Source organism: Martes martes (genome assembly GCF_963455335.1).
Source record: "Martes martes genome assembly, chromosome: 3".
Lineage (NCBI taxonomy): Eukaryota > Metazoa > Chordata > Mammalia > Carnivora > Mustelidae > Martes > Martes martes.
The window spans coordinates 152157430-152170197 of NC_137890.1; the positions used below are offsets into that span (position 1 = coordinate 152157430).

The 12768-nt window shown below is 61.0% G+C and overlaps 1 protein-coding gene across 1 annotated transcript; it reads right to left on the reverse strand.

The window, feature by feature from the left end:
* Positions 1-1279: 1279 nt before the first annotated feature.
* ERFE (erythroferrone) lies at positions 1280-9084 on the reverse strand (the record flags this gene model as incomplete). The annotated part of the gene is made up of 8 exons (XM_080799369.1): positions 1280-1378; positions 2519-2597; positions 3349-3439; positions 3525-3633; positions 3710-3951; positions 5115-5217; positions 6456-6578; positions 8890-9084. 8 exons carry the CDS (start codon positions 9082-9084, stop codon positions 1280-1282), a joined length of 1041 nt encoding a protein of 346 aa, XP_080655495.1.
* Between the last annotated feature and the right edge of the window lie 3684 nt (positions 9085-12768).

The following is a 12768-nucleotide window of genomic DNA, read 5'->3' on the forward strand; positions in this document are numbered from 1 at the left end:
GGTCACCTGCTTCTGAGGCCATCTGGATAGTCCAGGTGACTGCAGCCACTGCCCTCTTCAGGCCTGACCACACCCTGTGGTACCAGATCCCTGCAGCCATGTGGGGGTTGGGTGAGGGCCCCAACACCTTGGAAGAAACCTGCTGCACGCAGATGCCCAAGTGCCCCCACAGGTCCCATCACTGCTTCAGCATCACGGTGGACTTGGGACCCAGGTCTTAGGGAACCAAGACCAACTTTCTGGGCATCCTCTCGGTCTGTTTGTTCTCCACCTGAGCTCAGGGCCGCATGTGTCCCCAGGTGGGGAAGATGCTTGGAAGAACCGCAGAGCCGGCTGGAGCTCACGGGACCACAGGTGGGCAGTGGGAGCTGTTGGCTCATGGGAGGCCTCTGCTTTGTTCAGATGAATGGGCAGGGCCTGCTCGTCTCTAATCTGCAGAGATGTTCCAGGTCTTTCATTTGGTGGGTGGATCCCAGCGGTGAGTCAGAACCTCATAGGGGCTGGGAAGACAGACCTATCTAGGAGGAGCGGTGCAGGGCGCTCTGCAAAGGCCATCTGCAAGGTGAACTTATGCATAGCAGACTCTCACTGTCCTCCATTAGCCCCTTTCCAGTGTCGCTCTGGCCCCCGGGACTTCTGTGCCAAAGGGCTGTGAGATTCTTGAGTCCTGTGGCCACTGCAGGAAGTCCAGGCCAAAGGCACCATTGGGGAGGGGCAGGTGGGGACCAGGAAGCCCCGGGTGGAGACGAGGGGAGCGATGCGGAGGCTGCTGCACTGGCCGGCACGCTGTCCCTGGGAGGCCCTCGGACCCTGTGCAGGGCACCCAGGCAGGTGACCAGCCTTTCCCCTCCCTGCTGGCATCCAGCAGTCCACAAGAACACTGGAAAGATGGAAAAGGTGGGGGCCGGGCCAAGGCGAAGAGTCTGAGGCTGTCTGGGCAAGCTGCCTCATAGGCCAGAAGGGGAGCCAGTCTGTAGCGAGGAACAGAGCAAGTCCTCCTGGGCACTGAGCCCCACTAGAAACATTGGCTAAGCAACAGCCCAACAGGGCTCTTCTTTTGAAAGACCGCATCCTGAGATCACTCCTGGTTCTGTGGCTCCCCGTCTGCGTGTCCCCTCCCTAGGCTGCCGGTAGTTGGCCACTTCTGGGCTGACCTACAGGGGCAGTGTGGGCGGCTCCAGGGAGCCTCGTCCTGCATGTGGCCTCACCACCGAACACTGCCCAGAGACTGGACCCTGCTTCCGCTCACTGGGTGAGAGGAAGGGCCTGGTGTGTCCGCTCACACGCCAAGGAGGACAGCGCTGAAGTGGGAGCCGCTGCGCACGGTGAGGGAGGAGCTGCTGGCGTTGTCCAGGAAGACCGAGGCGTACTGCCCCGTCTGCGGGGAAGGGCAGGGTCAGCCTGGGCTCTGCCAGCCTGCGGGTGTGCCCCCCAGGTGAGCACGCCACCGCTCATGCCCACTTGGCCCCCCAGGGCTCTCGGGGTCAGCAAGATGTTCCAGACGCAAAACAGATTTCTCTGTGGCATGTGCTTCTCCAGACTGGGGTGAGGGGGGCCCTTCCCCCCAGCCTGGCCTAAAGCCACTTAGCAGAACCTACCCGGGCCCAGTACTCTGGCCTGCCTTTTCTGGGGGTGGCACACACAGCCCTGGGCACGCATTCCCCAGAAGGGCAGAATCGGGGGGCCTGCCCACTTTCTGCCTCTTAGGACCCCAGGTGGGCCACGTGGCCCCAGCAGTACCGGGGACCAGACCCTCAAATGCCTTCTTGTAACCACAGCCGGCCGGCTCAGGCAGCCTGGCCTCCGATTCCGCTTGAGCTTGAGCACCTGACTTAACCTCTCTGTGCCTTAGTTCCCTTCTTTTGAAACAGTGGAAACACTGCACGTCAGCTACACTTCAGTAACGTTTTCTTTAAAAAGTAAATAGACAAAAAAATAGGACTACAGACCTCAAAGCACTGATAATTAGATAATTTCTGCAAAGAGCTTAGAATGGGGCTTGGCACGGTGCCAGTGAAGGGCCAGGTGAGATTCTGTACGTCTACACTTAGGTTTTCTTTTTAATAAATCCCTCCTTTACATCAGTTTCTCAATCACTTGCCAAAGGCCCCCCAATGCCAGAAAGAGATGGTCAGGTATCGTTCTGGGTAGAAAGTAGGCCTCCTGCCTCTCACAGTCTCCACAGGCCCAGGGTGTTGGCATGGCAGCCTGAGGGCGTGGAGCCCACATCCACTCCCTCCTGACCCCCGTCCCTACACGGAGCACCTGCCCACCCTCAGTGCGGGATGATGGGCAGGTCTGAGAACTACAGCCTGAGCAGCCGAGCATGGGCTGTGGAGGACCAGCCAGGGCCTGGGGAAGGGGACCTGGAGGTGGCCCCACTTCACCTGAACCCGGGGGAGGCACCCTCTCCCAGGCCTGGAGTCTGCCAGCACTGCTCCCAGAGACCTGGAGCCCCCACCAACACCCCCTCTCTTCCTGGTCAGCCCCCCGTCGCGCCCAAGCCTGCCCCACGCACCTGCAGGTACAGAACGCCATTGACCGAGATGGTGAAGAGCTCACTGCTGCCCTCCAGGCCCATGACAGCCTCCAGGGAGCTGTGGCAAAACAGAAAGGATCAGCCCTCACCCCCCAGACCCCACCAACCTCACCCACTGATCACCCCAGCAACCAACATGGGCCCAGCTGAGGGCAGTGGTACAGCTGTCTTGGCCAGGTCTTCTGGTGGAGGGTAGTATCTGAACGGGGTCCTCAAGAGGAGTCAGGAGAGTGTCCACAGGGCCAAAGGGGGTCTACGGGTGCCAGGAAAGGCAAGCTGGGGCCCAGGCCGGGAGCTGGAGCAGGGCCGGGTGGGCAGCAGCTAACACTCGAAGGCGGGTTCAGGCCAATCTGTGAAGGCTTCCTTCCGAATGCAAAGTACAAAGTATGAACTTCATTCCCTTCTGCAGCTGTTGTGCGGTGCCTGCTCTGTGCCTGCGCTCTCCTGGGGGTACTGAGGATTGTCAGGGAGCCCACCACCAGGAGGAGAGACGGGGGAGGGGGTGGCTGTAGTGGTCAGGAGAGGCCTCTCCGAGGAGGAGCCTGTGGGCCTCCCAGCGACAGAGTCAGCCCCCTGCAGGGGTGAGGGGAGCCGGGAGGCTGGGAAAGGTTGGGTTAAGAACAGGGAGCCCCCTCCCCCCCGCCCCTTGCTGGAAAGGGAAGATCCGCTGGGTACCCAAGCACTGACTGGGAAGCCAGGGAGGAGGTGATGGAGGATGGGGCGTGTCCAAGCCTGACCGGGCGCGGGACGGGGCCACGTGGGGGCGGGTCTGGCCCCGGGGTCCCCACTCCACCCTAGCGCCCACTCACGCATTGCGCTGGCACCGGGACTGGATACAGATGAGCAGGCGCAGGCGGTCGCGGGGACGTGGCGGCCCCCGCCTGGGCTGCTCTGCGAGCGCTGCAGGGGGAGGAAGGCTGGGTGGTCACGGCCGGCGGGGGGCCCACGCACTCTGGGGTGGACCCCCCACTGCCCCGGACCTCACCAGCGTGCAGCGTGGCGGCGAGCGCGTAGAAGCCGGCGACGGGCGCCGTGTACTGGCCGCTGGTCAGGTTCAGGCCGGGGCCGCGGCGGAAGGCGCCCTGGGCGTCGGGCTGCGGGACACACAGAGGTCAGCCAGGGCCCACCCGCTGCCTCCTGCCCGCGCCCCGCCCCCCGGCCCAGACTCACCAGGTAGTAGCCGCCGAGCTCGTGCAGCGCGCGCCTCTCCACCGACGCGTCCCGACGCAGGCGGCCGTGGAAGGCGGCCTCCACGCGCGGCGCCCGCGGGCCCGGGTCCAGGGGTGCAGCCAGCAGCGCCAGCACGCTCGCGTCCCCCACCACCTCCTCGTCCTCCCGGATGGTGGCTGTGCCCTCGGGGGGGCCATGCGTGCAGGGCTCGGGCTCCGTGTGCTCACGCTGCTGCACCGCGCCTGGCACAGAGCGAGCAGTGGCTGCGCCCACCCGCCCACCGCTGCCTCTCAATTGGAATCCGCCTTCTGGAACCCTGAGAGCCCGCTGCCCACGACACCGGACCAACGCTCCAGCCCACGCGCTCGGGGATCCACAGAGGCCCCCCTGGCGCTTCCCGAGCCCGTGGCTGTTCCTGCTTCCCTTCAAGCTTTGGCTACCAGGGAGCTCGCGGCCCAGTGCCCTGTTTCTCCTGTCTCCCCTGCCATCCCACCCGCACATCCCCCTCACACTGCTGTTTCCTCTGCTTACAGTTTTAGTGTACCCCGAATGCAGTCCTATAAGCAGCCCCGCTCACTTTTGCAAGGAAGCTGAGTGTAAGTAAGTATGGCTGCGTTGCTGGAAATAACATGGAGATCCTTCAGTCTCCAAAGCTAGTGTATTTAAATAAACAGTTTGTGGAAGGGGGAAAAGGCTCTAATAGTTCCCATGATGAAGCGAACTCTAGTAAATATAATGAGCCATGGCTGGGCAGCTGGCCTCGCACAGGGTCATCTCCTGGACAGGACACCTCAGCTGTGCTCGCCCTCCCTCTGCTGCCTCCAGCTCCGCAGCCACAGCCTGGGCTGCACCTGCGCTGCCCACTACACCATCCTTCCTGCCTCCCCCTCCCCCCAACCCCATGGGGGCTCTTGAGACCACTGACACTGCCACAGACACAGGCAGGGACACAGGGGATCCAGGGGAAGCTGGGGTCTCAGTTGTGGGGCTCATGTCACCTGGGGTGAGTCTGAAATCCCCATGGTTTCTTTGTGATCTGAGAAGCACTTTGCAAGGTTAAGGACCTCTGATCCCTCCCTGACGATCCTCACTTGGCGGAGGTTGGGTACAGGTGTCCCAGCCTTGGCTGGGCTCACCTGACTCCCAGAGGGGCAGTGGGTCCTGGTCCCCAAGCACCCACTGAACACCCAATGGCCAGCCCACCTTCTCTGCGAAGCCCCCACCTTACCACACTCCTGCCAACACCTGCCCCTGCCCCTCGGCCTCACCCGCACCCACTGTGGGCTCCTGAGCCCAGCACGGAGCAGGGGCCTCCTTGAATCCTGGCTGACATGGGGACATCTAGCTGTCTTGGCTCCTCCAGGAACCCCTCCTCCAGCCGCCTGCACAGGGGCACTGTCCCTACCTCTCAGCAGCAGCTGGAACTCCTTCAGCAGTACCTCAGGTGGGATGACGGGGCCAGGGGGGCCCTGGGGACCAGGGGGACCTGGGGGTCCCGGCAGGCCAAGCTGAAAAGGAATAAGGAACTTCATCAGTGAGGCTATCTAGCAGGGAGGCGGGGGACTGTGGGCACCATCTGCAAGCTCTTGCCACTAAGAAGCAGGCAAATGGGGATCCTGCTTTGACCTGTGGGGTTGAGGTCAGTTCCTGGGCCTCAGACTCCCCAAGAAGGCAGCAAGGCTCCGCTTTGAAAGCCACTGGCCCTGAGTGTGAGGACTGCATTGTGCTGGAGGCCCAGGGCTGACTAGGGCGGTGGGGCCCCTGGGGGATGGGGCTCCCAGCAGGCAAGAGCACCACGTGGGGACACAGAGGGGTTCCCAGATGGAGAGAAAAAGGGAGGTTAGCCAACATCAGCAGGTTCTCTGTGCCTGGCCCCGTGTTGGGGCCTGGGACCCTCAGGGAGCCCACCCTTGGCTGGGATGGGACCCCAACACAGGAGCAAGTCAGCCCCTGCAAGGAAGGGCACAGGGGAGCCTCAGCTTAGCCAGGATTGGGGCCAGGTGGCTCCAAGGGGTGGCAGTGAGGCGAGGTCATGGTGACAGCCCAGCAGCCTGCCTCTGTCAGACTCAGAGCCTAGCGCTCCAGTGTTGGGGCTGACCTGGGACAGGGTGAGGCCAGCCCTTCGTGTGTGTGTTGGGGGGAGACAGAGAAGCCCAAACCCATTGTGAGCAACACAGCCGTGGCCCAGAGCTCCCCACCCCAGGAAACAGGTAGCCATGAGGACCAGGTATCAGGCTTCTGGCTAGGTTGAATGACCGTGGGAACCCTACAACAGCCAGGGTCCCTGGGCTCCCCACCTCCTGGGCACCAGCTGTTATGTCTCCCTCCAGCCTGACTGCAGCCCCTCCAGCTCGGTCCTCTGCTGCCCTGCCAGGCCAGCCCAGGCCTCCCTTGCTAGGATGCAGAGGGAGGAGAAGGAGGGGTGGGGAGGGCAGGTAGCTGATGGGCCTGCCTAGTACAAGAAAAATGATCAGAACAGACCTCAAACTCAGGGTCACCTGGGCCCCCCAGCCTGGCACTTCCTATGTTCTCTGACCCCAGGCCAAGGGGGAAGGTCTGTCCTCATTGGCAAGGCTCAGGGTGCACCAGTGGGGCTGGTGAGGGGTGCAAGGGGGTGATGGTGGTGGGCTGGGGGTACAGGAAAGCCCTGCAGGGTGAGGCCCCTTGCTCACCACCCCCTGCCCTGGAAATACACACACACACACACACACACATACACACACACAGTTGGGGCTCTTGTACTCACCTTCAGCTTCCTGGCCTTGCCTCTGCTTCCCCTCTTGCCGTTGACGCCTTTGTCACTCTGCCTGATAAAGAGCATCCAGGCATCCCTGGGGTCGAAGCTACGTGCCCCCTCGGCGGTGGGCTCCTGGAACACAGCCCCCAGGTTGGTTCGCCTTCCCCAGTGGGTGCCCGCCAAACACATGGAATTTGTCCGGACGTCACTGAGCCCCTGTCCTTGTCAACGGTGTCACTTGGGGCCCTGTCCTTGTCAACAGCGGTGCCCTCCAAGTCAGCACAGCTCTCCCTCCATGCTTCCCTCCCTTCTGACACAAGGAGGATGACCAAGCCACACCACTGCCTGGGCATTGTGCGAGAAGACTCCTTTGTGAGTGCAGGAAGATGGAGTGCAGAGCTCTGGAGCCCCTGAGAAGCCAGAACCCTGGCACGTGGGCCACCTGGCCTCTGGTGGCCTCTGGACAGGAGCTGCAGTGAACACACCTCCTTGGGAGACTCAGCAGCAGGAAGGGACCACTAGACTCACAAGTGCCAGGGAAGAGACGACTGTGATCATTGGAGTCCCCTGTGCAGCCCCCTCTGATGTTCGAGGGATGCCCATTTTGGCCCTCAGGGTAGCCACAGCTTACTGTATGAGACAGTCGGGGGGCTGGTGGACTACCTCTGCTACATTATGACTCAAGGGCCCTGCATTGAGTCAGTCAGCTTCCTCGGGACCTCCTAGACAAGGGTGGCGAGGGTTCCTGAATCCATTCTCCCCCGTGCTGCATTCTAACCAGTCCCGATGCGGAGAATTTCAGGAGGTCCCTTCCAAGCAGAGGCCTTTGGCCCATTAGTTAGTGGGCCTCGGGCAGTCTGGGCCCCAGAAAAGGCCTCCAGCTGGGAAGGAAATCAGCTGGAGGGCTTAGATGAGGTCACAAGCACCACGCAGGCAGCTGATAGAAAGACCCAGGGTTTTCGAGCTGACTGGGACCTTCCGTCGGAGACAGAGCCAGGGGTCTCCTGGCTGCTCTGCAGGGCCAGGCGCCTGCCCTCGGGAGCCAGTGTGCTACGGGAGGAATGGGGGAGGACAGGGCCCTCCACATCAGAGGAGCCTGGGGTTGGACAGAGAAAGGCCTCAGAGTGCCCAGGGCCACCCCACGACCTGCTGGCTGCTGGGCCCTGCCATGTGCTGTCTTGCTGGTTGCTCACTGTGGACACAGGACTGGAGTCCACTTGAAGGCCTCACTCTGCCTTCGGCGGGGACATACGCCGGCAGTATTCCACATGGGCTGGATGGGCGTGCCAAGCTGACCGCCCCCCCCCCCAGCTGGACTCGGACACCAGTTTGCTCTGGGGGGAGCAGAAACAGGCTGGAGCCATGTCAGCCGGGGACCCCAGCAGACAAGCCTGTGAGAGTGTAGGTGGGTGCTGGGCAGCAGCCCTGGCCCAACCGAAGTCCCCAGCCTTGAGGGGCTCTCAGAAAGGAGGTGGGGAACCTCTGCTACCACACTGTCCCCCAAAGACAGTCCAAGGCCCTCAGGGTAGCCACAGCTACCTTGAAGGCCCCTTGCCTCCTGGGGAGTCTCCTAACATCTCCCTCCTCCAGAAGGTGTGGCCAGTTGCCTGGGTGGGGTTTGCCTTCCCCCGACTCCTGACTCCTGGCTGGCGGGCGGGCGGGGGAGGGGGGGGGCTGGAGGAGGACTTGGGAGGGGCTCCTCCCAGGGAGCCCACAGGGCTGGCTGCTACCTTCCCCTTCTTCAGAGGAGGTGTCCTTGGTCTTTGTGGCTCCAAGTGTCCGCTGAAGCCCAGCTGTGCCCGCAGTGCCCCTGAGCATCTCCTCTGACAGCCCTCTCCCCTCCCTGTCTGAGAGGCCCCGCCAGCACTGAGCCTCCTTGGAAACCCCTGGACCCCCTCTTCCCCCAGCCTGACTACTCTGCACCACCCTCACAGGAAGGTACGGAGCAGAACGAAAGATCACCCCTTCATGGTCACACGTCACAGGATCCCATGCTCCCCAGACCCAAAGGGAGGCACTTTTTTGGGTTTGTTTCTGGGACAGAACTTCGCCTAATAGGCTGGGGGGAGGGTGGCCTGACAAACAAGTTCCTTCCAATTTCATGAGAATCAAGTTATTCACATTTTACTCACTTCCCAACTTCCTTCTGCGCCGACCCCCTCCCCCCGCCCCTGGCCTGGCCACTGGTGCTCTGATGCCCCGAGCCACCCCCAGAGCGCCAGAGCAAGGCCGACTGGCTGCGCAGAGGGGCAGCGCCCTGAGTATTCCCCAGCCCCGGAAGACAAGTGCTTCTGTCCCCCCTTCGGAAGGGAAGGCCCCCGGGTCAGCCCAGGTCCCTGCCCGCGACGCCGCGCCTCCCTCCGCCCTTACGGCATCCGGACCCCAGGGAGGCGGGGGCTCGGGCTGGGGAAACTGAGGCCCGAGGCGTCCGGGGTGCTCTTACCAGGGTGCGGGCGGGCGGCCCCGTGCGGCTCTCCCCGGGGCCCGCGGGCAGCTCGTTTCCGAGGCCCGGCTCCGGGCGGTTGCGGCCATCCACGGGCTCGCCGGGCACCGGGGAGCGGAGGCCGGCGGCGGCGGCCAGCAGGCCCGCACAGACGAGCAGCAGGCGCGTCCCGGCTGGGCAGCGGGCGGGGGCCATGTGGGCGGCGGGTCCCTCTGGGCTCGGAGCGCGGCGTCTCGGGATCGCTCTCCCGCTCCGCGCCTTATAACGCGCTTGAATCCCCCGCCTCGCCAGCCGCGCGTCACAGCTCTGCGCCCCCTGCCGGCGTCGGCGCGAACTGCAGCGGCTGCTGGGGCGCGTGCTCGTGCGTGTGTGTGCGCGCGCGCACGCGCGCCCGCGTGCGTATGCCTGCCTGTGGGTGTACGTGTACGTCTGTACGCGTGTCTGCCTCTGTGTATGTGCGCGCGCATGTCTGCCTGTGTGTGTACGTGTACATATGCGCGCGTGTCTGTGTGTGTGCACGCACGTGTGCGTATGTCTGCCTGTGTATGTATACGTATGCGTGCGTGTCTGCCTGTGTGTGTGATCACACGCTCATGCTTATGTCTGCCTGTGTGTGTATGTGTACGCAAGTGCGTGTGTCTGCCTTCTGTATGTGTGCACGCATGTCTGCCTGTGTGTGTACATGTACATATGTGCACGTGTCTGCCTCTGTGTGTGTCCACATGTATGCGTCTGTCTGCCTGTGTGTACGTGTACACATGCACGCGTGTGTCTGCCTCCGTGTGTGTGCGTGTATTTTGCCTGTATGTATGTGTACATATGCACGTGTGTCTGTGTGCACGCACGTGTGTGTATGTCTGCCTGTGTGTGTACGTATACGTGTGCGTGCATGTGTCTGCCTCTGTGTGTGTGATCACACGCTCATGCATATGTCTGCCTGTGTGTGTACGTGTATGCATGCACGTGTGTGTCTGCCTGTGTGTACATGTATGTATGTGTGCATGTATGTGTCTGCCTCTGTGTGTGTGTCTGGCTGTGGGGGGTGCGTAGAGCCGGAAAGTGGGGAGGGAGGGGGCGCTGCAGCGGAGGGGGCATGGAGACAGTGAGGCCTGCAGGATGGGGAACGGAGTAGGAAAGAGGGACATGCGGTAGGGTGGGGGTATGAGGAGGGGACTACCAGGCCGGGGGTGGTACTCTGTCACATTGGCTAGAGCGCCCAGTCCTGTTCAGCAGGTCTGGGCTCCATCTCCAGGCCCCAGGTCCCCTCCCTTTGCGCTGTCCAGTTCTCAGGAGAGCCAGGGTGCCCATTCATCTGGTCCTGGACCCTCTGCGCTCCTGACACCCTTTTCTCTCCAGGGAGCCGGGTCGGCTCCCTCCTCTGAACCTGGGGGCAGCCCTTCCTCCATCTGTTCCACTCTGAGGCCTGTAGGGACCAGGAGGTTTATCCTGGTGGCACCCTGTGAGGTCCAGGCCTTGCCAACACAGGTTTAGTACGTGGGAGCAGGAAGACACTCAAAGCCCCTCCCCAGTGCCTCTTTCCCATGTGGGGCCCCTCCCTTCCGGGGCTGCCTTCTCTCCATGGTTGGGGTGCCCACAACTCAAAGTGGGCTGTCCTTCCCCATCCCTGTGCACAGGAAGAATCCACACTCTGGGACAGTCACCCTGCACCGAAGTGGTTGAACCAAGGCCCAGGCTTGGAGGACTGAGCCCTGTGGTGACCTGGCCAGGTGGGGGACTAGAACCTAAGGTCCAGCCCAGTGCCCAGCTAGAGTAGGGGGAACAGACCCTGCAGGCCTGGACCCAGGCTCCTCTCTGAAAAGAGCCAGACCACCCCTCGACTCTGGGCTGCTTTGTTCTGTTCCCTGCCCACACCCTCTCTGACTCTGGCAGAAGGCGTGAGGGTAGCATCAAGGCGCCCACACCTGGTGGGCACACTGTGTACTTTGTTCAAGAGTGGGAGAAGGCGCAGCTTAGGGACGCACCTTCCAAGGGCCCGCCACCCACATCAGGAGATGACTTCCTCCTCTTCAGAAGAGGGGAGGCCTCACCCTGGCCTATTTCGAGACCTCGGGAATTGAAAGTATGTGGTGCCCTCCCTAGCCAGGGGGAGGGGTTGTGGGTAATCCCTAGCCAGGAGCACTCCCCACTCCTGCCCTGTTCAGGGGCCGGCTTCCTGTACCCGATGGGGGAGGGGGAGAGTTGGGGGCTTCAGAGGAAATATTTCATGCTTTAGAAAAAACCTCGTATTAGGTGTTCCTTGTTCTGTGACTCTGCCTCTTTTCCTGTAGGAGGTGAGTATGGTGATCAAATTGGGTTTGGGGGGGGGGTTGTTTAAACAAACAAAATACTGGGCCTACCTTGAGAGTCTCTCCACCAAGGGGTCTGTGTGTTCTGTGGGGTATCCTTCAGAGACAAATGAAGACTGGAACAAAGAAGTTCTGTCTGTATTTTGAAAAAAAAATTTTTTTAAATTATTGGTAGAATGAAAACTTTGAAATTTCTAGAGAAACTGTAGATCCCCAAGAAGATATTTGGTAAACACTGGCTTATGTGAGATGCACTCAACAAAATACATGAACTTCTTCCATCTGCAAACATTCAACCGTTTTGTCACTAATAAGGAATTGAATTGGTTGAGGCTGTTTTAAAGCCATCAAAGAATTAAGGATTTCTTGGGTGGGTTCTCATTTCTTGTCCCCCAAGGAAAGTCTGTTGGGAAACTGGGTGTGTGGAACTTCGTAGTGACATGTTTGTGCTGGGACATGGGCCTCGGTGTGAACTATTACAGTTTTGTTCAGTTTCATTTTTTCAGGAAGACTTTATCTGGGACCATAGGAGGCCAAGTGTGGGGCGTGTTCTGTCTACCAATCTGCTGGTAGAGAGAGGCTCCTGGCCCTTGGAGACGCAACTTGAGATCAGTCATTTCATGTTTCTGAAAACGCATGTCCACACCCAGCCCCTCATCTGCTTTCCACCGACCACACTGAGACCACATGGACTAGTCCCACAAGGCAGGTGGCTTACACAGGGACACCTGGCCCAGGCTCGGGGCCAGGGCCAGGCCTTCTTGCCCACAGGGCATGGTCCCATCTTCCCAACATATGTCTTGCCCATTATGGTCCTTCCTATTCTAGATGATGAGAAATATGAGCTACATGATGATCTTGAAGGTTCTTGAAAATGTGGCCCTGTCCTTTCCCTTAGAAAAGCCGGAAGCCATAGGCAAGGGATTTCCCGTAGGGGGTCTGGCTGGGAGGGAGGGCCAGGGAAATGCACATGGCTGGCCACTCTTTAACCCAGCAGGCTCACCCACAGCAGTCCAACCTTGGTTGGTAGGTGGACTGTCCCAGGGCAGCCCTGAAGGGGGGAGGACAGACTTCTCTTGGGGGCCACTTGCTGGCCCTGACTCTGCCTCCCAGCTGATGGTGGCCAGTTTGTGTCAGAGCTCCACGGAGTTTTCTTCTGGTTTCCTTGCCTGAGAGCTGGGATCAATGCACACGTGGCCCCAGGCCTGCTCTAGGGCAAACTGAGGTCACGGTGGGTGCTGTGTGGGGCCATGAGTGAGGCTGGCTTGCATTCTAGGCTGCCTAAGTGGCAAAGGTCCCTGACCTAGGCCATCAGCCCCATGTCATGGGGGTCTACCCTCAGACTGATGTGAAGACAGAGGCTCCAGGCAGAGCGTGACTAGAACACAGGACAGACCTACACAGCCGTGGGTCTGCTCAGCAAACCTGGCTCTGGCTTGGCCATCTGGAGCAAAGGTCACATTTGGCTTTGGAGGAGGCATTCATCTCTCCGAGTCTCAGTTTGCTGGTCTGTAGAGTGGGGGTGATGGCTGTCGGTTCTGAGGCTCGGTCTGGGATCCCACTCATAAGTGAG